The following is a 26292-nucleotide window of genomic DNA, read 5'->3' as shown; positions in this document are numbered from 1 at the left end:
TCTCCACAGATGCTGTCAGACCTGCTGAGCTTTTCCAGCAATTTTTGTTTTTATTTCAGTTTTCTCCTCGTTGGTTCCCTCACCACCTGCCACAGGCCTAGTCTAGCAGCTATATCATTCAGGACTCTGTTCAGTCAGTGGTAGTGCTACTGAGTACATTCTATGCCCTTGCCACCCTCAGCGCTTCATTCCATTTGGTGTTCAACATGGAGGAGTACGGATTGACCAATGGAAGGTGAGGGTGATGGTAATCAGCAGGAGGTTTCCTTGCCCATGTTTGACCTGATGCCATAGACTTCATGAGGTCTGGAGTCAATGTTGAGGACTTCCAGGGCTACTCAACTGTATACAACTGTGTCCTAGAGGCTAGTGAATAGCCCAGTGAGAAAGGGCTTTATGAGCCACAAGTTGATAGGACATCAACCCTTTTCACTTGGTAACCATACCTACAGAACAGATCATTTCTCCTTCTTAAATGGCCCTGATGCCACACTGTTAAGTGGGATTTATGCTATACAGGTAAAGCTGCTCCAAGTAAAGATAAACAAAATGTCACTACCTTTATTAGACAATGGTATAACACAGGAAGTTTTATTGACTTTGTCAAAGCACGTGAAGCTACAGAATGCCCAAAATTTTAATGGTTTATTTGTCATAAAGTGCAACAATCAATACATTCTACTATTTTTTTTTTTTAAAAAACACAACAATGTAGATTTAAAATCAATATTTGGGCAGAGCCTGTTCTGTTAATCTCAATAGTTCTGTTCCTGGAGCCAGGCTGAAATTTATAAGCAAATCGCTTACTCATTTTCTGTTTAGACAAAAATGCCCTGGAAAGAGATAGTTTCATGGAAAATAGAAGTATGTTGTCTACGGACTGTTGCACACAGTTTAGTGGATGTGAGCAGTGTAGACTGAGTATGCCAATTGAATGAAACAATAACTTATTTTTGATGAATCTTCCAAAATTTGAACATCTAGAACAGGCTCTGCATAATTAAAAATAAAACTATGAAAAGGTTATTTTGGCTTCTTAAAAATACTTTGATTTCAGGGTACAATGCAAATACAGCCTATAAATAATTTCAAGTTATTTCCTGCCCTTTATATCCAAGTTAAGGACATCTGCAGTAACATGAAACAGAACCAAAGGCTGCATCTCCTAATATCTGACATCTCAAAAAAATGGCAAGTGTTTGTATAAATTTCCATGATTTTAAATCTACTTAAATTAAATATTTTGAGTTAAACACAAAAACATTCTAGGTTCTTTGAATTCCTATTGCATAAGTAACACAAATCAGTGGAGATGTTGGGTTACATTAAAGCTCCAAAAATCAGCAGACAGTAGAGTGATGCACATAATTCTCAAGCAGTGCATTATTTCATTCATTATTTTGTCACAGAGTCAATGAATGACTCTGTGTTCCCACAAGGACAGGACAGCAGTTTACACAGGAGGTAATTCTCTGGCGTCACGTCATATAAATAAAAAGTTTCTACAGTAGATGCTAGAACAGCAAGCTTGTTCATGCACAATATAGCAATAGTTTCACCCAATAATCCATACAGAGATGTACACATCAACTGATGGATGGATTTAGAATTGATGGTTTCAAGCTTCATGGCACAAGGCACTAACTGAATTGAAACATGACTCTGTACTACACACAGTGCTATTTTTCTATCAGACAAAGCACACCACAATCTGTACAAGCTACTGCCATAGACATCTGCCATTGTACTAAACTTCAATTAGATACACTGTCCCATCATATAACACAAAGAAAAAAATAGAGCCACAACAGAGAACTGGGAAAACACTCTTAGCTGTACGTAGAAACCATCAGCATAGGGCGTGCTCTGTAGAGGCAAAAAGTCTTCACAAACAGATTAGACAGTTGTCCGGCATCTGGGGAAGATGGGACCATTGAGGCCTTGAAGTCGGCTTTGCCTGACTAAAATAAACAGATACACAAATGAAAAATTCTTGATAAAAATTTGGATTGAAAAAAATGTATACTTGTGTGAAGGAGTATTAAACTTGCATTACCTTACAACATATAGTTTTATTTTCTGTACAATACATAACCTTCACAATGCTTTAATCTTTAAATAACTTAAAGTATAGCCTTATTGGTCCTGTATCCTAATTTTATCACTTCTTTATTATCCTCAACTTTAAGACTCAACTGTTTTCCACCCATAATTTTACCATGCAATGCTACTATGCACACTCTTCTGTTATTTAAAGGGCTTTGTCTATCCATAGCCATTAGTTATATAGTCCCTCAACAAATGACTAAAGTAAATTATTGCCTGATAATATACCTCAGTACTCTACAGTTACAGATTTTTTTCTACATTACTGATTATGGTCCCTTTAATAATATAACTGACTCCTGGTGCTGAGAAAATGTGAAGCATATGTCACAATTTCCAGAACGCACTAAATTATGGAACAGAGTGAGGGTGAAGTTAAATATTGTGTTTTGGCAGAACAAGTTGAGAAGCCTTTTAAAAAGGCATACAGGATCCCTGGCCTTAGATGTCCTAAACCCTTATAAAACATTGATTAGGCCCCACCTGGATTATTGTGGCCAATTCTAGGTATCACATTTTAGTAAGGATGTCAAGGCCATAAACAGGGCCAATAAAGAGAAGTTTTACCAGAATGGTACAAAAGATGAAAGAATTCAGTTACATGGAGAGATTAGAGAAACTGGGCTAGATCTCTTTCGAACAGTGCAGGTTTAGGGGAGATTTGAAAGAGCTGTTCAAAATCTTGAAGGATTTTGATGGGTGAATAAGGATAAACTGTTTCCACTGGCAAAAGGTTCCATTCGAGTGCACAAATTTAAGGTAATTGGCAAAAGAACCAGTAAAACGTTTTCAGGGTTATGAGAAAAGAGCAGGGGAGTAATTGGACAGTATTTTTCCAGGAGCTGACGCAGACACAATGGGCTAAACGATCTCCTATTCTGTATGATTCCATGGCCTGGATTTTATGGTTTTCAGTGGTCTAAGAGACGGAACGAAAAGTGAATGGTCTGCTCGCTCCTGCCCCCGCCGTTTCAGGTTGTCAAATCAAGATTCGGTAGGGCAATTAGCAGACACCCAGTGGGAAGGCAGCCAATTAGCAGCGCAAATGGTGGCTCCGCGTCATGTCAGGACTAAGAAAGCTGCCCGAGTGATAATTGAGAAGTACAACACTCGCCTTGGCGATGACTTCCACACCAGCAAAAAGGTCTGCGAGGAGACTGCCATCATCCACAGCAAAAAAAATTTGCAACAATTCTAGGACAGGACGTCAAGCAGCAGAGGGGTTATGCTGTGAACAGGAAGTCTGTCATGGAATCAAATTTAAAGGCCCTCTGCTCTCTGAATCTCTCTATTTCTTATCAAAAACCATGCAGACGCTGCTACTTTCAAAAGCAGAATCTGCTGCTACATGCAGCCACAGTCCCTGTGGCAGGCCTTTCGCCCTTGTTCCCATCTGACACCCGGGTGATGCAGCTGGCAATGAAAAATTCCATACAGCTGGCTCTTTAACAAGCTCAACAGTTTGTTAATTGGTGATTTAAAAATGGCGAGCATTGAAATCGCCGTTCACGTTGGTGGGACCAGAAGATCCCGTCACCATGAAGGGCTGGGAAATTCCAGCCAATACTTCAGCTGAGGCCAAACCAGCATTTATAAAGGTTTTATCATAAGTTTCTTGCTTTAGTATTCTATGCCTCTATGCATAAAATCACAGATCCCACACCATTTTTTTTAACATTTTGAATGGAATTGTCTACCAGTTAATGTTTTCAATTATATAATTGCAAAACATTTTAATATTGTCTAATCTTCATTATGACATCACAAAATACAAGCATTACATCATGAATGATGACTTTCATTTAAATTATCTCTATATGATTATAAATGATTTTCTATTTCAGGTGTAAAAAGCCTTCCGAAACTAAATTACACAGCATCACTCCCTCAGTTTAATTAGCTATAAACAATAGCAAATGAAGAATTTTGCACCAGACACCCATCGAAGCATAGCTAGTTACAAAGTGTTTTCAAACAGTCAAAGAGTGACCAAGAACATTTCCAGCCAAACCCTCTGACATCCAATTCTCTGCTGCCATCATTGGAAGACTTTCAACAGCAAGTTCTTTACTTAATTAGCATTTTGTTTTAACTGAAAACTATTCTGCATTAACTTCAAAGGCAATTTATATTTATACTTAAAAATGAAGTTTTGTACATATCAAGGTGAGGTTTGTCAGTGTGAAAGAACAGAACATTTTTGCAACCATTTCCAGTACCAAATGCTCTTGCGTCAGGTACAGCATATCAACATATTAGTACTCTCACCACTTTGTCCCTGCAATATCCCTGAACTGGAACTTCAGAAAAAGCACCCCTACTGTCCACACAAGCCATTTTCATGGCTTCACTCTTTACTATTATGAACAGTTTTATGTGTCATTCTTTTCCCTTACTAAAAAAAAGTTGCTTGTTTATTAGCCCGATTGTAAATTGGATTTTAGGTACCTAACATTGGTGAACCTGGTGTTTATGCAGTTAAGTCCAGATTCCATAGGTGCATTTACAAGTGTACAATCAGTCCACAAAATGGATTTAACAGCTAGATGCTGTGGGTCCCAGAACCCGAATGAAAGAAGAAATATACAAAGGCCTTCCAAGCTGGATCGAGTCTGGCCAAACTCATTTCATGTTGGTCCACTGTAGGATTGAGGCTTCCCTTCCAGCAATCTGGGCTGACACAGCAAATAATATCCAAAAATCAATACCATCTAGCTCCAGCTGAAAACTATTTCCTTTATTCATATTTTTGTAAGATACTTAGAATTGCTCCCTGTGATATAAAAATATTTTCTAACCCATCTGACAGTTAAACAAATGGCATACTATTTCTGTTTGAGTGATCTTAAATAGCCTAACATTGTCCGCTAGTACTCCAGTCTGTGACCCAAAATACACAGAACCGTTAATTATTGGTTGGCAAATAGGGGATAGAAGGTGAGAAGCTGAGATGGGATTAATTTTTCAGAGTGAACATAATTACACCTAATTAGGCATCCTTTCTATCCCACACATTAGGAAAAAAATACTAAAAATGAAGAAGAGTTAGATGTGAGCCTTACTTTGAAATGAGGATTAGACTGGTGATGTTGTGAATTTTTTTCAAAATATTCGTGTGATCACTCAAAATATGAAAACTTCCCCTCATGGAAGTGATGCCAAAGGTGATGGAATATTCCTATTTTGTTCAAGTGTTTCCATGATACAGGTAATATTTATTAAACTAAATTATATAACACTGTTCATTGTATTTGCATGACTGGAAGTATTTTTAAAAATGCAGAACTCCATGTTGAAGACATTTTATTGTATGGGAGCAAGGATGAGTTTTTTTTAAGGCCCCATCCCAGCACAGAGTGTTACATGCTGGGGTATAGAAGTGAGGGGCCAATTAAAATTAGTGACCAGAAACACTGCAAATCAAGCACTCTGCCTGATCCCCTGATGCTGTCTCCACCCAGCATTAGTCAATGTTAGAAGTTTGGTCTCCAAAAATTAACCCAGAAATGAAATAAGCATGAGATTAGCAAGAACACAGAATTATTTAGGAATGGGCACTGTTCTGATTTTGAGAGTGAGCTTTTAAACAGCTTGTCTAAGGAGAGGTGTGGTGATTCTAACTAATGTTTATTGCACATTCTTTTTTTCTATATACTAATTACCATGTTGAATGTGTGAATTTTCTCCCATGTGGGCAATTTACAGCTCATTAAAAAGTTAACATATACATTGAACACAGTTAACAATCTTGGAGTTGTGAAAAAGAAACCCTCAAGGTATAAGGAAGAAATTTCATTGCAGAGACAGAATTGCTAACTAATGCAATCACTTTTTAAAAAAAAAGATATATCCAGAACTATGAAATTAGAAAAAAGAATTGTGTCAGCAAGGAAAGCAGGGAAAAAAAGCAGTGGAGGAAAAAGGAAGGGAATAAGACTGCACTCAGAGAAAGGGAAAAGTCAGTGTAGATCCAGCAAAAAGGCAGTGTAAAGCACTGCTGTTTCAATTAAGGAGGCTACGACCAAAAAAATACTATATACTTATATCTCCTCCAGTTCCAAAGCTGAGAATCTAGACCAGGAACCATCTGCTCGATTAATGCGAGCTGCAACAAAAATTGGATTGATGAAAACACCTGCAAAATAAGACGCTGTAGAGAATCTGAGAAATTCGTTAAGAATGCTGAAATGCATGCTTTCTTCCCCCTAAAATTTACAAGACCTGTGTCACAATGGTATTGCTTCCTTTCGATAAAAATAATCCATCCCACTCCCAAAAAATTGCCAAGATCGTGTTTCCTTGAAGTTTTCCAGAAACTGAGGACTCTTGTATTGCGTGGCTGAAGTATTGTTTTAATCATTAACAACTTGCTATATATATCTTTAACATAGCAAATACCTCAAAGAGCAGGGTCTGACTTGAGCAATCATTACAGAGGAACTAGGGAAGCTGATTGAATCTCAGATCATTTTGCCTAGGCATTTTTGCTGCCTAAATATTGTCTAATCTTTAACACAATTCATTGCAGATCACAGTGGAAAAGTTATTTTCTCCAGCTGTAAAGGTACTTGTTTTGCCTCCACTGCTTGTTACACTCAGCAGTCTGACTCAAAGTGTCTCCACTCATAATTGATAAATTGCTGTCTATATTTCTTTGATCGGGTAACTGTTGTAATTGACAGAAGTGATTTAATAATCTGTGAAAACATTTTATTCACAAGGGAATTTTGGAATTCCCACATATTATGTTGGAGTAGCAGCAATCCTCAGATCCTGTTTCATTTAGGCAGTGTGCACTTACGTTGTTTTATTATGTTCTGCCAGTAACCCAATTTACTTCTACTGTAGACTGCATCTAGCTATGAATGCTTGACTATACCATCCTACTGAAGAGTACTAAGACCTGCAAGTATAGCCAAACCGGCGGGTGAGTCGTAGACATGACCACAGGATGACTGTCTGGGCTGTTCCACCATCTGATGAAGTAACTAATAGAACATTCTCAAGTCAATTTAACATATGCTAAACATAATTAAAATGCTCCTGTAGTTCTTTTCAGTCAGTAATTTTCCCTTCAACTTTCAGCTGATCTGATCCTACTCGCTGAAACTCCCTCCTGAATCTCCCTGTCTCAATTTAAGTCTTACTGCTTCTAAACATCTTTTTAAATCAACCTATTCAAGTGTACCTTTGATTGCCTCTCCCGACTTACCCACTTTAGTTTGGGGTTCATTACTCTCCTCTGATGTGTTTCTATGCTTAAGGTATGATACAAATGCATGTGTTGTTGCTGTTTGAAAACATTCCCTGTGCCAAGTGTTGCTTCTGTCTGAGAGGACAAGCTGAAGACTTCCAGTCAGTTATGCAGAGTTCTGCCAGAGTACTGAGCAGTAACTCCCCTTCTGATTTTCTCTCCCTTCTTGTGGGAAATGTCTGTTCTCTGGCTCAGTAATTCCCATAGCAGCATGTTTGGGATTTGGAGAGGGACCATGGATGGAAATCTGCACTCCAACAGCTTTCAAAGCTTTTTCACCAAGAGAATTATTGGCATCAATTAGAAGGTTGATTATAAATCTGATTTGAGCAATTCTATTAAAAAAAAGTAAAACCTGAAGCACTTTTCAGTGGCTAAACAATGAAATAGCTATATTAATGTGCTAATCAGGTTCAATTTACAATTTACATTAAGAGAATCTCGTTCGCTAAAGTAACAGACTCATGTGAATTTCTCACACAGTGCAACAGGAAATAAATTGTTAGCCTAAAACAGTTATAACAATTTTTTATTGAGGAAGTATTGCATCTATGCTGACTCCAATTTACAAATGGCAAATTGTATTCTAAGATTCTTTGGTACTTTACGATGTTACTTTATATGGTCCAGATGCAGAAATGCATTACAATCTGTAAAACTTAAAATGAAAATTAAACACACAACACCTTCTGAATGTATCTGAGACAACATCATTGCTGCAACAATAGCAGTCTCCTTACCAAGGTCATTGTTACTCATCACTGCATTGGATGCCCGGAGCCTTGGACCTTGCTGGGTAAAATGATAGCCAAACTTCAGTAGGGTTGGATTCTGTTCTAACATATTTGCAATTTCCATTTCCACTTTGTTACCCAGCTGCTGACACTGTTAATAAAGAAAAGAAATGCATCATATATGAGAACACCTTGTGTTTATATAGCACCTTTAATGCAGGAAATACTTCACAAGACTGTATTAGACAGAGTGGCAGAAGTCACAAAGCTTTTTACTCCAGATAGGTAACAAGATAACCTATAGTTTGGCAGTGATCCATGAAAGGATCTCCAACTCCAGTGAGGCTCTCAGTGCTTTTCATATCAACAGGAAATTTGGCTCTTAAATTATTTTAAATGATTCTGAAGCCAAAATATAACATTAAAATATGCATCTTACCTGATTGTCAATTTTAAGTTCAACCAATGAGTTATTGTACTGGAGAGCTTTCACTAGAGCCAGGATTCCATTGCCAGTGATAAAATTAGACTCCACATTCAAACTCTTCAACGTTTTGTTAACTTTCAGCATTTCTGCAAAAGCCTTGAAAGGGAGCAAAACATACACAAAGATATCAAGGAATCGGAATGAATGACATTGTTGAATACACAGAACAAAATCTCCCTTCAATAAACAACAAAAAATGCTGGAAAAACTCAGCAGGTCTGACAATATCTGTGGAGAGAAAGACAGAGTTAATGTTTCGAGTCTGTATGACTCTTCTTCAGAGCTCTGGAGAGAGGAATTCCCAGCAATATTCTAGCTGATTTCCTGTAACTAATCACTACTTATCTTCCACTCACTGACCACACTTGTATTTTGCAGCAAGTCTATCACAACTTAAGCATACCAGTTACACACTTTATAAATGCACCTTTACTTCCAACTCATTTATTATTTTCCTTGTTTCTTATCTCACTGTTCTATCTTGATATTCCCTTAGCTACGCTTTATTTGCTCACTCATTCTTACTCTCCCCTCTTGTATCTCGGTTAAAAATGTAGCAGAGCTGATGCTAATCAGCACTGAGGTCACACGTGCATAGGTTAAAAAACCTACACTAAGGTTGCACTTGGTATTTTCCGCCACTTTGTACAAAGGAGGAGAAGATAGCACAAAGATTGAGACTTCAGGGAGTCAGCAGCAGCCAAGCACACAGCTCCCGAGACAGGGTTATGCTAAACATTTCTAGAAGTTATGACTAATCAGTAAGAATGAGGGGCACGGGACGAGGTCAGGAAGTGACATTTACCTGGGACACTTGTAAAATGGGATAGGGGACAATTAAGAGCAGAAAATGGAAAATCTTCGTAGCTGTGGTGTTACTCAAAATGAGTCAAAGGATATTGCTTGGGTTGTACCTTCTTTCTTCCCCCTTAAGTGTGCGCTATTATTTTTAAGTGCAGTACATAACCATAGTGAGCTTAGGGGGAGGTGGGAAGATCAGAAATACTTCTAGATTTGAAACAGATTTTTTTTTTTTAAATTGACTAATCTCCCTTGAACCATTCAGAAAAGCAGAACAGATATTTTGTGCTTAGGACATTTGAAGTCTAAATGAAGCACTTAAACACAAGACTTTTAACTACTACCATTTCCTGTAATGTGTTAGAAGGGGAGCCAAGGACAAGCGCAATCTTTAAGTGAAGTGGTGCTAGGGGGTCAAAGGTAATTGCACCAGGCTGCTCTGACATTTTCAATCCCCATTTTAAGGTCATACATTTTGTCCTCATTTTTGTACACTTCAATTTGATGTTTTTTACACTTTAATTTGATGGTATTAATAGATAAACAGCAAAAATTACAGTAATTTGGGAAGTTAAATAGTTGAAGCATAAGAGTTTCCTTGCAGGCGCATGAGGTTGAGTTGGACAAAAATGAGGTGATGCAGTGCCACCACTGGCAGGTGGGTATCATTTCAATGTTTGTAGTTTACATAACCAGTTACTATTATAATAAAGGTAAAATACAGCAGATGCTGGCAACCTGAAACAAACAGAAAATGCTGGAAATACTCAGCATTTTAGAGAAAGTAACAGAGTTAAAGTTTTAGGTGAGTGTCCTGGAGGTTCTGATGAAAGATGTCTGACCTGAAAAGGTAACTCTGTTTCTCTCTCTCTACAAGTGCTACTTGATCCACCAAGTGCTGCCAGCATTCTCTATTTATATTTCCATTTCCATTATAAGCGTGGACACAGAAGTTTATATTGGAGAAGGATGACAAAAGTGCACACAAAGATTTTATAGATATATTATGGATATAGATTGTGGTGTACTTTGCATGTGTTTGAGGGTGTGTTAAGTATTTTTGATTGTGATATTTGAACTAAACAGCAAGCAATATAAAGCCACAAATTAGTGTTACATAAATCTTTATAATACAGAAACAGGCCATTGGCCCAACAGGCCTATATTTTTCATACTCTGCATGAGACTGCTCCCACCTTATTTCAACTCATTCTATCAGCATTTCTTTCTATTCTTTCCTCCCTCATGTTCTTATCTCCCTTCCTCTTAATTGCACCTAAGCTATTCACCTCAACAACCCATATAGTGGCAAGTTCCACATCTCCAGTCACTGAATAAAGATGTTTCTCCTGAATTCCTTATTTACTTTATTATATATATGTGACCCCTAGTTTTAGGACTCCAACAAGTGAAAATTTCTCTTACATCTACTCTAACAAACCCCTTCATAATTTTAATGATCTCTATCAGGTCACCACTCAGCTGCCTTTTTTCAAAGAAGAGTCCCAGCTTCCTCAGTCTTTCCTGATAAATAAAACCCTTCAGTCATTCATGAAAATCTTTTTTGTACCTTCTCTATAGCCTTTTGTAATACAAAGACCAAAACTGAGAACAGTCCTCTTAGGCATGACCTAAGGTTCAATACGAGTTTAACATAACCTCTCTGCTTTTGAATTCTATTCCTCAAGAAATGAACCCCAGTGCTTTGTTTGTAATTTTTTATGACTATGTTAATCTGCATTGTTAATCTATATTGTTTTAGTGATTTGTGAGTAGGTTTCTCTAAATCCCTGTGATCCTTGATCCAATTTACACATTTAATTTCCAATGAGGGGGTGGCCATCTTATTCCTCCCAACAAAATGTATCACCTCACACTTATCTATATTGGAATTCATTTTCTATTTACACGCCTCACCCAGCAAGTTTTTTAATGTCATTCTGTGTCTAACTGTTACAGCCTTCATCAGTATTAACTATAACCCACCCCCAATTTGGCGTCATGTCACCAACTAGTTTTTGATAGTGAGAAAAATTCACACACTGGTATATTTTAAACACGAAAACACACATTTTCAATAAATACAATTAGTCCTCAATCTTTTAATACTAATTATCATGGTATGCCAATCCAACATGCAATACTTACAACAGCAACGGGATCATTACTTCGGGTTCCTACTATACTGAACTTCTTCACATATGTATTATCCTTCAAAGCTTCAGCATATGCTTTTAGAGTGGCAAGGGGAATGTTCTACAAACATTTACACAAAATAATTTTAATTAAAAAAAAGTTTCATTTCTGATCATTTTTCACATAGTTTAAATCTTACCCATCCCATTGTTTCAAAATATTTGCCTCCCACTTCCCCGAATCATGCCTTAATTAACCAAAACTAAAACTTCCAGGTCTCTAGTGATGCAGCTGCTAATTCATTCACATGCAAAAATTAGAAATTAAAAGCACTTGGACAATTTTAACCAATATTGTGTTTTTATTTTTTACTTCCCATCTTTTCATATTCCTTTGGAATTTCAATTGACCCTTTCCCTCAAAAGAATTCTCAGATATAAAGGTAGTATAACATGCAACTCCAGTTTAAACACCATTATTAATGCTACGAGGTGAGGCACTGAAGATGGTGGTAGCCCTATGTTTTCTTTTAAACCTCCCTTCCCTCTCCAAATTCCTTGAATGTGACATCAGACCTTGCCAAACTTCCCTGCAACTCTATGTTTGAAACCTTTCAATCAGGTGTCCACACCTGTCATAGCACTGGCATGACCCTAATCACAGTCATAATTACATCCTCTAACTGTGATAAACCACCCCTCCTAACTGTTCTTGACCTGTCAATCCTGCCTGTACGCACAATGGCCTGAAAATTGCCTTAAATGTATACTCAAAATGGAGTTGTAGCCAGACTGAATTGGTTCTGCAAAATAAGATCAACACAAAGTGACAACGTATTAGCACTAAGCAGTGGGTCAGCCATGGCTCAGTTGATGACACACTCAACTCTGAGTCACAAGGTTCCGGGTTCAAACCCTCCTCCGAGGATTGAGCGCAAAAATCTAGGCTGGCACTCCAGTGCATTACTGAGGAAGTGCTATACTGTCAGAGGTGCCATCTTTCGGATGAGAGGTTAAACTGAAAGGCCCCATCTACCTACTTGGGTGGATGTAAAAGATCCCATAGCACTATTTCAAAGATGATCAGGGGAAATATCCTTGTGTACTAGCCAATATCCATCCCTCAATCAACATCACAAAAAAAATTATCTGGTCATGATCACATTGCTGTTTGTGCACAACTTGGCGGCCACATCTCTGACATTACAACAGTGACTATCATCATCATTTGTAGAGCACTTTAGTGGTCGTGAAAAGCGCTATATAAATGCAAGTCTTTATTTCTTCATTAAACAGATCCTGTACTAGTGTCTGAAGCTCCAATACACAACTGGAATTAGTCAGTAACTCAACCGGAAATATCTAACTTAAGTATAAAAACAATGCAAAATTAAAAAGAGAAGAAACCCGTTCAACTGAAGGATATGTGCAAATCCAGCCCAAGAGGAGCATTAAAAAATTCTCTTTATTGTCTATTAGAAGTTGAAAATGATAGAAATTTGACCAGTCTTAACCTACTTGTTCGTATGCAAGTCTGGATCTGGAATGCAAGCCAACAACTTAACATGAATTGGTAATTTCACACACATAGGTTGCTTTTTAAGGTATACAGGCAAATAGGTATATGTTAGGCACATTGTTGGGGCAGAAAAGAAGGAGCTCTACTCCGCATCTAATCTGCTTTGTATCACAACTGAAAGTTCTCAACACTAACACCAGGTAGATAAAATGGGAAACATGTGTTTTTCAGCACTGAGATTAAATAATAAATACAAAGATAATGAAAACAAGGTAACATCTGCAGTTATTTAATAGACACAAAATGCTGGACATGCTCTGCAGGTCAGGCAGCATCTGTGGAGAGAGGAACAGAGTTAAGTTTCAGGTCAATGGCCTTTCAGCAACATGAAAGGTTAACTTTGTTTCTCTGACTGTAGATACAATGGGGCCTGCTGAATATTTCTAGCATTTATTGTTTTTAATCCAGATTTACAATAAAAGCAAAAGACTGCAGATGTCTAAAGTACATTTATTTCCCTACTATCTCATATACAAACTGAGATATAGCCTTACACATATGAAGAGATCCATATACTGACCATGATATTTTTCTCATGCAAGAAAGAAACAGACAAGCTCATCAATATAATTAACTATTAGTGGCAATTGTAATTTACTTGTGAAATAAATCCTGAGAATAACCACTGTGCTAACATGATATTAATTCACTAAATAATGAGTGTTGGGAAGGTAATGGGGAGAATTTTACCAGTCCCTCAGAGGGAGGGGAGTAAGCAATCCACCTACTCCTGCTATTCCTGGAGGCAGCTTCCGTGTGGTGACAGCAATCTGCCTGGCATGACAGAAAGCCAATTAAGCTTGTTACACGGACAATTAGCAGCAAATTTCCAATTGCAATGTAATTTTGATAGCTTCCCATACCGAGTTACTCAGCTACTCAGAGGCAGCAACTGCACAGTGGGAGGTAAAAGCAGTGTGAAAGAAAGATGCAACCTGACCCTTTAATGGTGCAAATGACAAACCTGCGGACATCTGCAAGCAGAGGTTTGCTACTGCAAGAGCAGTTCCTAGAGACTGCTCCCACAGGCAGTACTCAGGATTCATAAATGGTGGTCCTCAAACCTTTCTTGCAGCCATTCTGCTCCGCCCTCCTTTGAGGCTTTCACCTCATCAGCACACTGACACACAGCTGCAGTGAAGGCTGCCGGCACATTGATCGGCCCTCCCTCCTCCTCAATGCGCCAACTGTCTCTATTTGGACGGTGAATCTGAAGGTAGCCTGCTACTTGGTCACCTTCCAGAAAATTGACCCGGAAGGTACACTGTTCCAATGGCCAAACCCGTAAATGGTCCCAACAGCAGAAAATATTCTATACCCAGAAAATATATCCCAATATGTCCTTCCAACTTCAAACAAATCATTAAAGCCCACACCACATAAATTCATCATCTTCAGTTTGTGTACACAGCAAAACTTTAATGGACTAATAGTGGAATTTTGGGATCTAGGTACATAGGTTAAAATGTCAAGAAGAGATACAGAAAATAATCAGAAAGACTAATGGAATGCTGGACTTTATGTCTAGAGGAATAGAATTCAAGGTGGGTAGAAGTCATGCTATAGCTATACAATGCCCTGGTTAGATCACAGCTGGAGTAGAGTGTAGTTCTGGGCAGTACACCTTTGGAAGGATATACTGGAAGATTTACCAGAATGATACCTGGACTCCATGGATTAAATTACAAGTAGAAATTACACAAACCAGGGTTGCATTCCCTGGGCTTTAAAAGCTTAGGAGGTGATTTGATTGAAGTTTTCAAGATATTAGGGAAACAGATAGGGTAAATACAGAGATACTGTTGGGGAATCTGAGATTCGGAAGACATAGGCTAAAAATTAGAATCAGACCTTTAAGGAGTGAAATTAGGAAACACATCACACACAAAGGGCAGTACAACTTTGGAACTCTGTTTCGCAAATGGGATTGATGCTAGACCTATTGTTAATTTTAAATCTGAGATTAATAGATTTTTGTTAGCCAAAGGTATTAAGTGATATGAGGCAAAAGTAAAATGGAGTTACGTCGCAGATCAACAATGAGCTCACTGATTGGCAGAACAGATTCAAAGGGCTAAATAACCTTTTTCTGTTCCTGTGTTAATAGATGCTCTTGTGTTTAATAAATGTATATTTATGATGATGCAACAAAAATAAATAAAACTAAAAAATTGACTAATTGAACCTCCTTAAAACATAATTAACTAGAATGCATTACCCTGGTTCTCCCCTTGACAATCTCTCAGTATTTTCTATGTACTCCATTATTTCAAGCATTCAAAATAGGTCTGTGATATTTTCCAATCTCTAGAAGTCCCTCCTTATTTTCTGTTGACCAGTTATGTTGAAGAAAAAATTAGCAGTTCAGGTTAGCGAAGAACAAAGTGTCTGCAATCACCTTTATATTATTGAGGTTAATCTCCTCAAGCTCAGGGTCATTTTCCATAACTTGCTTTAGGGTTTCTTCCACATCTGTAGAGTTTGGCAGCTCATCTGGAACCGGCTTATATTGAGTGGGTTGAATGACACCTGCACAAGGGAAACAAGCTAAGTGTTGACAAGCAGGCACTGCAAAATAATCATTTTCAAATAATCATTTCAACATAAAATTGCTCTACTAAGTTCAATAACTTAAGCAAAAATGTTCTGTCAATTTAGAATAATCCTACGTCCTACCAACCAGGACTGATGTCATAACCAGGGAACATTGGCAAGAATGGCACTAGCTCATTTACCCTTCCAATACCATTCTGAAACTAGATCCTGGAACGGTGGCAAGAATGGCACTAGCTCACTAATACCCAATTTTCCCTTGAGTGTAAGCAGCTCAACTCTGACACCTGCTTCAATGAGAGGTTAGTTCCTCCTGCCAGCCTCATTAAGGGATATAGCTGTTTGGATGGTAATGACTAATGCATTTTAAATAGATGGCTGGTTAACCTTAAACATCTTTGTTTCTATAAGAGCTTTATATATAATTAATAGATTTAAATATCTAAAAGAAACCATTACATTTTGAACTAGCATTGTACTAAAAATACACAAGTCACATTTATCAATAATACATTTTTCACCAGTTCGGATTCTGACACAGAACAGCCTGGCTGTTAAAATGTTGTTCTACAGAACTTCACATTTTACTCACTGTTAAGGCCTTCCTTGTTAACTATGGTGCTACTGGCAAGGGCTTCATAATATTGCTGGTTGCTCATCAGCGTGTGCATGCCAAGGATGGCTAAAAAGAAAAAAATAATACACACAAAGTTAATGGAACTGGAGACTGTAAAACAATTGAGCTTCAGGCACTTGTGCTCTGCTGCAGAAAAAGTAGCAAAAATAGAACCACATCGCAGCTCAAAAAGCAAGAATTTCCAGAGTGCTGAACTTCTCATTCAAATTAACTCTCATGTGACCATTAAATTTGCAAATCACCGTACATTCAGCTGATGCCAACATTTTCAACCAGCTGACAACTGCATTTTTATTTAAATATTACTTCTCAGGATTAGGGTGTCACTAGCTAGGCCAGCATTCATTGACCAACCCAAATTGCCCTTATGAAGGTGGTGGTGGTGGTGATCTCCCTATTTCAATCACTGTGATCTGTGAGATGAAGGTACTCCAACAAGGCTGTCAAATTTGGAAATTGAAGGGTTTTGACCCAGTGATAAAGAAGGGACAACTTACCCAAGTCAGGATGGTGCGTGACATGGAAGGGAACTCTGAGGTGATATTTTTAATATATACCTGCTGGTGATGGGTTAATGGGGCTTGATGTGAGTTAGGATATGGGCAGAGTTTTGGAAGGGCTCAAGTTTATGGAGGGCAGAGGATGGGACCCGGCCAGGAGAGTGATGGGATAGTCAAGCCTAGATGTGACAAAGGCATGAATGAGGGCTTCATCATGAAATGAGGTAAGGAAAGGGGGAGACGGGCAAGGTAGAGGAGCTGGAGGAAAATGATATGGCCATATTACAGCCATGTTAAAGGTTGTAGATAGGCTAAAATGGGTGAAGAGGAATAGCTTACTACAGTGACACAGGATGTCAAGGTCTGTTTCAATGCTGCAACAGGCCTAGAAACCTGATCTGAAGGGGTATAAAAATAGAATTGAGAAAGATAGGCACAAATTTGGGACAGGCCAATGCATTCAAGGACTTTAGTGGAAAGGGAAGTTGAAGGTTGACTGTAATTTGCAAGGACAGAGGGTCAATGGTGGACAAAGGAGGGGGTGATGATGACAGATTTGATGGTAGAGGGAGGTACTTGGCAAGTTCCTGCACTTGATCCTGTAGATGTGCATGTTCTGGCCATGACTCACTGATGGTGGAGAGATTTGATACATTAACTGCATGAAGTCATACAAATTATGTTTTCTTCTATTTAGGACATTAACAGTATGTACAATATTAAGCTACAGAAATAGTAACAGGAAAAATAAAAAGACGAATGGGGATTGATAATGATTTTTTTGAATGCTGTAAACTTCACTCCTTTACCAATGCGCCCACCTTGCTAAGAAAGATGCACCATTTAAAACAGAAGAGCGCTGTAATTAGCAGCACAATATGTCACTTCTAGATTTTCATTTGGTGCTATCCACGTGTTAGAATCTCGGTAGAGGCCAATAACTTTTAAAAAGAAGTTTGAATTCCCAGTTATTAACAAAGTATTATGACACAAGATTTCACGTTTTAAACAAAAAAAATTACAAAAGTTACACAAAATAGTATAATTTAACACAGTGGCCCAGATCTTCCGAGCAATGGCAATGACAGTCATGGGTCAGACTTTCACAGGGTCCTGACGTGCATCTTCAGTGGACAATCCAGGGACTGGAAGATTTGCCCCTATTTTTTGTAAACACTTGTACTTTAAACCTGAAAATCTCAACAGCATACTCCTCTTTCTACTTTTATTTCGACCCAAGAGTTCCACTTTACAGGATCTTGAGGGTTCCTTCACTTCTCCTGGAACCAAATCAAGGTGTGCCACAGCTCTGAGGATTCACTTTGATTCTCCTCGGTATTCATGCTGTTCTCTGAAGTATGAGATTTCTTGTACTCCTTTGACTAGCATCCGGCTAGTTGAATCTTCCAACTCTCCTTCAACACCTCACAACTGTCGACTCCCCAGATCAAGCATGGGCCTCACTGCATTCTTGCTTCAAATCTGAGAACACAGTTGACTCCTGATAGCTCTCTGCTGCTTCCAAGCACCACCTCCCAGCAACATTCTCTCTCTGCCTGTTTCCAAGCCGTTCCAGTTCCAGTCACAAACTGACCCTGTGAGAAATCACAGAGATAAACCCCCCAAAAAAATATATTCCTGCAATTCATGCCTGCACCGTGGCACACCTGGATGTCCCAGATAGAGATGTAAAATAATTATCCCCAATTCCCAAACCTTCCCTTTGTTCTGGGAAACCATATGAATAATTTAAACAACATAATGAGACAGCTGCAGACATCTCGCCTTCACCAAGAAGCCCAGAAAGGTAGCCCATTGTTCAGGGTTTTCCCCACTTTCAACTCTGACCTTATTAAATAAACACAGACCTCCCTTCGATTTGCAATTGCTTTAGGTTTGTTTAACAGTTTCTCATTTATCCTTCATTTAAAAATTTCAGTCCTCAACCTAAAAGTTATATGTCTAAAGCATACGAATCATAAAATTAGATATTTGTAACACAAGTTTCCATGAGAGTACGGAGCTTTACCTTATAAAATACTTATCTCAGTTAGCGACCTGATATATTAACTTCTGTCTTTTTCCCTCTCTACAGATTCTGCCGGACCTGCTGAGTATTTCCAACATCCACAATTTTTTTGCTTTTGCCTGGAGTTTCTGCTTGATTACATTGATTTCACCTAAAATTGGTGCCATCAGTGAAAAAGATCGCAGAATTTTGTTCAGTGGAATTTGAAATCGCAAGATCTTTTGCACTAGTTTAAAAAACATTGTGCTAGAGGCAGGCCTCACCCACAAAACTGGCCACCCTTGAGAGTTTCTGCTAATTGCACTCATCTGCAGGCCTTTGAGGGAGCTTTAAGAATTAAGTTGTTTTTCTCTTGGCACAAAGATATTCATAAGAATGTTTGAAAAAGCTTTTGAACTTTATTTTTTAAATTTATTAAGAAACTGACTACTGTTCCTAATATAAAACAGGAATTGCTTCTATTTTTGTTAAAGTTAATTAAACGGCACATCATTACCAGTCTTAATTATGTCAAGAAATATTCTAAAAATTGCTTTTTTAAAATTACATTTTAAGAAGCTCCCCGATTGCTCTGGTTTATGGCAAAAAGTCCATATGGCAATATGCAAACAGTTTCATCAGCAACACAGAGGAAAAAGAACATATTTCAAAACAGGAGCAATTTTGGGCCCAATTTGCACCCGTTTTGCTGAGGCACCTAAAGTGGAAACTTAATCTATTTATCATTTGCTTCGTCCTTATAGCAAAGAATTCCACACATACGCTGAACATGTCTACATTGCATACAAATACGTTCTGTTGAAACGTGGATGGTAGGAAGAAACGTTCGAAAGAGTTAGACTAACACAGGAAATCGCTCATGACGAAAAGTATATTCTGGCATGAAGAAAAAGTACTGAAGAGGAAACACTGTATGAAGTCTTCTGGCAAGAGGGAACCAAGAGGGGAGAACAAGGGACTTCAAAAGAACTCAATAACATGTAAATAGGATCTGATGTTTAACTTTTAATAGCATAATATCTGAATCTAAAGTACATTTAACAGCACATTAACCTCTACTGAGGTTAATAAATGTGAAACAAAACTCTGCCATCCAAGATTCACACTTAATTCAACTTCCTAATTAACATATAATTCAACATATTCCCTCTTGCTCCTGCTTGTCAATCAGTGAGAGATGATAGTTGTGTTTTCAGGTTATTGGTTTCTCTAAACCTGAAATGACATGGAGCTACAAATAATCCTATTAAGGAGGTACAGCGATAGACAACTTATTGACATCATTCAAACCTCACAAAACAGCTACATATAATTAAATCAATCATCAATATTGACATGTTTTGTTGTTCTAAATGAATCTGCTAAATGTACTTTAATCTATAAATATTAGATTTTAAAAATTTACTTTACTAAATTTACTTCTTCTAGCTTAAGTTAGAAAAATATCGATCAACAATGCTGATTAATAAGGCAAGAAAGAACTTGCATTTTCACAACACTTTATCATCAGGACAGGCCGAACAGCTTTACAGTCAATGGATTATTTCTTTGCAGTTCAGTTAATGCTGTTTTTGCAAACAGCAACCAATTTGCACAGAGCAAGGCGCCACAAACAGCGAATGGGATGAACAATCAGATGATCTGCATTTAGTGGCGCTGGTTGAGAGTGCTCCTCTTCAAATAGTGCCATAGGAACTTTTCCATTCACCAAAACAGGCAAATGGCGTCTCGGTTGAGTATCTCATCTGAAAAAGATTAGTGTATTCCCTCACATGCTGCACTAAACCGAGTCTAGAGTGGGCGCTCAAGTCCCAGAGTGTGGTTTCAACACACTATCTTTTGACTCAGAGGCAACAACGTTATTAACTGAACCAAGGCTGACATCAGGGTCAGAACTACAACTGCAAACATTTAAGAAATTAACTGTACAGTTAGCATAAACATTTCTGTGCTGTATTTCAAGGATTATAAACATTTGCAGCTATTTAGGGAGGAAGTTTAGTAGAGGGCTGGATGCTACATGTTAAGTAGTTATCCCCAGATACATTATTAGACCAATTCAATTTTAAGATAATTCCATTTATTTACACTGGTATGGAGTCCAGCAGAATGTGGCCTGTGTTACTTCCAATGAGGGGCCTCTGCCAAAACCTTCCACAATTAGATATTGAGTGTTGGAAGGTTCATTGACCATTAGGTTGCCAAAGACCCACTGATCCTTTCTAACATCTCAATGAGAAATGAGAACTCTGCTTTGCCTATCGCTCCCTCAACAAATGCAGAGATCAACTATCACCCTCATCATTACCCAGGTTCAAATCAGTGAACCCTTGATGATTGTAACATAAAATTTTAGTTAAAATTATCTAGGATACTAACTGATTAACTTTGTCTAAACCCCTAGATCAAAGGCTACTGGACAATGAGAAAAGCTCTTTAACTCTTTCAGTAGCAATAGCACTAGTCTAACGGTGTCAGAGTGGAGCAAGCCTTTGGTTCAGTGGTAGCATTTCCATCTCCATTGGATTCAAATGCTGCTTCAGCCGGTTCCTGCAAGTGGGGACTAGAGGCCAGATTTTCACTACTGAGGTGGGTAGCTCTAGTCAGGAAATTTCCTGACTTGGCAGGCCTGCCTCAATATAAAGGGCACAGTCACACACAATTTCTCTTCCTGGTGGGGGCGTAATTGAGTCAGGCCTGCCGCCTCCGGAGGCAGCCATGGAGGCAGGAAAGTGTCGAGGTGGGGTAGTGAGAAGGCCCGCCTCCTTGCTGAGAGATGTGCTTTCGGACCTTTTGAAACTCAACCAAGCATTCACAATGGGTTCAGCTATAATAACAGCTCTTGGGAAATATCAACAATGAAGCCTATTGAAACTGCAGGAACAGATGGTTGCACCAAATGCCCTGTCATTCGATGCACAATAGAACTCTAACTGACAGCTGCAGCTCAGTCTTGTTTTGTTTTTAAAGGGCTAAGGATTTAAATCACTTCTGATCACGACACCTCAAACAGACCTTATCTGCCCTTCAAGAGCGTTTACATCTCATCCATCAATACGAGACAGTGGGTTAAGGCCCTTGGAACATCAAAAATGGGGTCTATTTGGACTCAGCACTAATTTCAAATGGCCCTGCTAAGTCTGGGTTTCCCAGCCGTGAGATTCATGCCCCCGCCCCCTTTCTCCTACCAGCAAAAATGGGATCTGCCAGAAGTAGGGGCAGAACTTTTGCATCCAGGTCCAGCCTGCCATTTTTACAGCCCTCCAGAGTTGGCCCAACTCCATGAAAATTCAGCCCTAGAGCTCTGATTATGAATCGAGCAGGATATTCATGTCGGCGGGTGTGGATGGCTCCCTTCATCGCCTAGGTTTTGGGAGATTAAAAAGTCATTCAGTTATATAGGGCTAACCATCCTCAGTCTTAGTTCTGCCGAAGGGTCGTGAGGACTCGAAACGTTAACTGATTTCTTCTCCACCGATGCTGCCAGACCTGCTGAGCTTTTCCAGGTAATTCTGTTTTTGTTAACTATCCTACTGACTGGTATAAAGATTGTTACAGCCATACAATGAGTATTCATGTCACAGCTGGTCAGACTGTTAACCAGCCTCCCAACCCTTGCGCTACTTCATAATATTTTCCAGGATGTGATAATATGAGAACCCAATTAATGCTAGCTAAAACTTGAAAGAACCATCTTCAAAGTCTTAGGAAGTAAAGGCACTATTTTCTTTATTAATAAGTTGTGACAGGTCTGATGGTCGCAGGTATGAATTGGTCTGTACCAATTCAGCCAATCTCACACTAGCAGAAATTATTAGCTATAATTGGCTTCAATACCAATGGCAGGGGGAAAAAATGGTCAGGGCTCCCATTCCTAACTTGAATCTAGTGAATGCCTTCTGAGAAGTGAGCGTGATTGGATGAGAACAGGATTGGGCTTGACTATGTTGTCCTCTATATTGAATTGCCCACTTATGTGAGGTATTCAAGGGCTGCAAAACCACATCCAGCCAGCACCTTCAGGAGTGGAGAGAAGTGAGGACAAAAGTGGGAAAACATTCTTAGTAACACTGCAAGTGGCCCCATTCCCTTGTGTCATAGATTGAAATGTTTGCAATAATTACACCTCAGCATACTCAAACTGGAAGAAATTCTTCTCTGCTAACAAGATGCTGCACACAATTTTAAAAAAGGGTTAAATTCCTGTCAGTGCTAATTTTACATTCATACTTACTCTACCGGTAAATTAGCACAAAGGAACTTTGCCCAACATGCATTGGCATCAATGTTCTCATTGACTAGATTAAAGCTTCAAAAAGCCAAGCAGAAGAATCTTGGAACTAAACTTCTGTCTGTTGAACAGGCAGCAGCAGCACTTCTTCACAGTAGGAAGCCAGCCCAGAACACATTCACTTAAACTGCAGCACAGCCTGCAACGGTCTAGCATTCATCAGCTGGTACAGTCACACATTCACTTTGGTACAGTCTCGCAATTGCCAGCGGTGACATGACACTAACAATTAAGAATTTCTATGGCTAATGATGATCTTACAGTCCAAGAAACATTGCGAATGAAATGAGTGATGACATGGATTTGCGAAAGAACAGAATGAATGCTGAAAAATAAACATTGAAGATTAATGAACAGTCTGAATTTCAAGGTTTATTTCTCATTAAAGTTTGTAAAATCCGTTTTAAATTAATCTATTTCTTTCAATTTCACCTCGCCCCTCATTGAGGCCTCTCTGCCTGGCTATACTTTCCACCACCATCCCTGCCCAAACCACAGTGGTGGTGGTGGAATGGCCATTCAAACCATCACTTGCTCTCTCCCTTTACTCCTCTGGCACCTTCTCCTCCTTCAAGCACCTCACCCAGTTCTATCTTCGCTTTAACAACCTAAGTGCCCACCAGTCTTCCCAGTATTTCAACTGAGAGGACAAATGGGAGACAGGACATCTTTGGAAAGGCAGACTTCCACTTTCAGTCTAGTGTGATCAGTGTTAATTCTGCTAACAATATTACACATTGCATCATAGTGTCTCTTAAAGATGCACCCTGGTTTGGTGAGATGCAAGTCTGATCCACACTCCAGTCTCAGTTTGAGCCTCTTTCCACAGAGGGTGAAAGAATCAGAGTGAAAGTCATCATTTGACTAGTGAAATAATGTATGGATTTGACTCATGAGGATAATTTTTATATAATTACTAGCAAAATAATAAATGTTATGATTTTCTCACTAGACAGAAAAGACATTTTAAAGATTAAATATAGGAGTTTAAGACAGCAAGGATGAGAAACCTTTGTACATAGACTGCTAAAGCTGTGAAATGCATTACTTGGGTTAATGATTGAAGCAGTGACCATGCCAACATTAAAGAATAGGTTAGATAGAGTACAAGGAAAGTGGAATAAAGAGATATGGGGACAGAGTGGGTACATGGGATTAGCACTACTACTTGTGTGGAGGATAATGAAGGAAACAGACTTTTTGGGCCAAACAGCCTGTTTGCATGTTGTACTACTACCTGTGTACTCTACACTAAACTAGTAACACACCTGCCCTCTCTGATGCAGAAAGCAAATGACTTGGGGAGGCTAGGAAAAGAGAGACAATTGATGTAGTAAAACAACATACACTCAAAAGAAACAGTTACAAAATAAAAAATCAAAGTGGAAACTTCATCTCTTATTTGAAAAGTGTCATTGCAAAGTGAATCTGCTCAAAGGGACGAGCATCCCTTACCTGCTATGTCACAAAGTTCAGCATCAGTAGCATTGACCAAGGCTTCTTCCAGCTCTGGTTCCAGGGTAACACTGTCAATTACAGACTGGACAGGCTTCTCTTTGGGGATCCAAGGTTTCCCTACAATAAAAAGTCCATTAAAGAGTTACACATCAGTAAGTTCAAATTAATAAAAAGCAATCGAGTTCAACTACTGTTTACTCCCTAACATCATGTTGGGACCTCCATCACCACAAGGACTACAGTGATTCAAGGAGAAGACCCACCACTACCACCTTATCAGGGCAGTTAGGGTTGGACAATAACTGACAATGATGCAACTATCCCAAGAACAAAGAAAATGGCAGTTTTAACAGATTTTGTAAGAACTTGCTTCCATCACTCACACCTCAGGAAGCATAAAGTAATGTGTGGTCCTTTGAGTTTGTAGCAGCATGCATTAAACTCTGGAAGATGAAGATAGGAACAAACTTAACAAAGTGATTTCACATAACAGCAGACCTTGTGTTGTTCTACAATTCCCACAGAAGAAAACCATGAACATGTCTGTGTTGGTCATTTGCTAAAGCTAATCCCTGCTCTCTTCCCATAGCCTTGTCATGAACGCTATCACATAAATCAATCTACTATTCTTCTATATTTAACTGACCTGTCCCTTTAAAGATCAGAACGCCTAATTATTGTTAAGTAGTTTACTTGCTGCTATGGGAAGTTTGCAGATTGTCATAGAGTCATAGAGGTCTACAGCACAGAAAAAGGCCCTTCGGCCCATCGAGTCTGCACCAGTCAAACAAATACCTAACTATTCTAACCCCATTTTCCAGCACTATGCCCATAGCCTTGTATGCCATGGCATCGCAAGTGCATATCCAAATACTTCTTAAATGTTATGAGGGTTTCTGCCTCTTCCACCCTTTCAGGCAGTGAGTTCCAGATTCCCACCACCCTCTGGGTGAAAAAAAATCTTCCTCACATCCCTCTAAACCTCCTGCCCCTTACCTTAAATCTATGCCCCCTGGTTATTGATCCCTCCACCAAGGGGAAAAGTTCCTTCCTGTTTACCCTATCTATGCCCCTCACAATTTTATACTCCTCAATCATGTCCCCCCTCAATCTCCTCTGCTCGAAGAAAAATAACACCATTCTATCTAATCTCTCCTCATAACTAAAACTCTCCAGCCCAGGCAACATCCTGGTAAATTTCCTTTGCACTCCCTCCAGTGCAATCACATCCTTCCTATAATGCCGATTCCAGAACTGCAAACAATACTCTTGTTAAAGCCTAAGCAGCGTTTTATACAGTTTCAGCATAATCTCCCTGCTCTTATATTCTATGCCTCAGCTAATAAAGGCAAATATCCCAAATGCCTTCTTAACCACCTTATCTACCTGTCCTGTTACCTTAAGGGACCGATGGACATGCACACCAAGGTCCCTCTGATCCTCGGTACTTCCCAGTGTCCTACCATTCATCGTGTATTCCGTGCCTTGTTTGTCCTGCCCAAGCTCATCACCTCATCCTTATCCGGATTAAATTCCGTTTGCCACTAATCAGCCCATCTGACCAGCCCATCTATATTCTCCTATAATCTAAGGCTATCCTCCTCACTATTTACCACACCACCAATTTTCATGTCATCCATGAACTTATTGATCAACCCTCCTACATTCAAGTCTAAATCATTTATATATACCACAGACAGCAAGCGACCCAACACTGATCCCTGTGGA

General features: G+C 38.9%; 1 protein-coding gene across 4 annotated transcripts in view; it reads right to left on the bottom strand.

Moving 5' to 3' along the window:
* Positions 1-575: 575 nt before the first annotated feature.
* The window catches only part of tmod1 (tropomodulin 1), a 78761-nt gene continuing 53044 nt past the window's right edge, over positions 576-26292 (bottom strand). For 3 of the 4 annotated variants that reach the window (XM_078569680.1, XM_078569676.1, XM_078569683.1), the window contains exons 4-10: positions 24562-24681; positions 16242-16331; positions 15495-15625; positions 11531-11638; positions 8534-8677; positions 8101-8245; positions 576-1961 (exon numbers count right to left, since the gene is read on the bottom strand). In XM_078569680.1, coding sequence (XP_078425806.1) covers positions 1897-1961; positions 8101-8245; positions 8534-8677; positions 11531-11638; positions 15495-15625; positions 16242-16331; positions 24562-24681 — 803 coding nt within the window. In that variant the 3' untranslated portion in view covers positions 576-1896. Of the gene's footprint in view, positions 1962-6146; positions 6212-8100; positions 8246-8533; positions 8678-11530; positions 11639-15494; positions 15626-16241; positions 16332-24561; positions 24682-26292 lie in introns of all 4 variants that reach the window. The other variant, XM_078569691.1, reaches the window with a different exon arrangement.

Source organism: Cetorhinus maximus, chromosome 2 (genome assembly GCF_964194155.1).
Source record: "Cetorhinus maximus chromosome 2, sCetMax3.hap1.1, whole genome shotgun sequence".
NCBI lineage: Eukaryota > Metazoa > Chordata > Chondrichthyes > Lamniformes > Cetorhinidae > Cetorhinus > Cetorhinus maximus.
The sequence above is the reverse complement of the archived record's forward strand: the minus strand, read 5'-3'. Positions and strand labels throughout refer to the sequence as shown.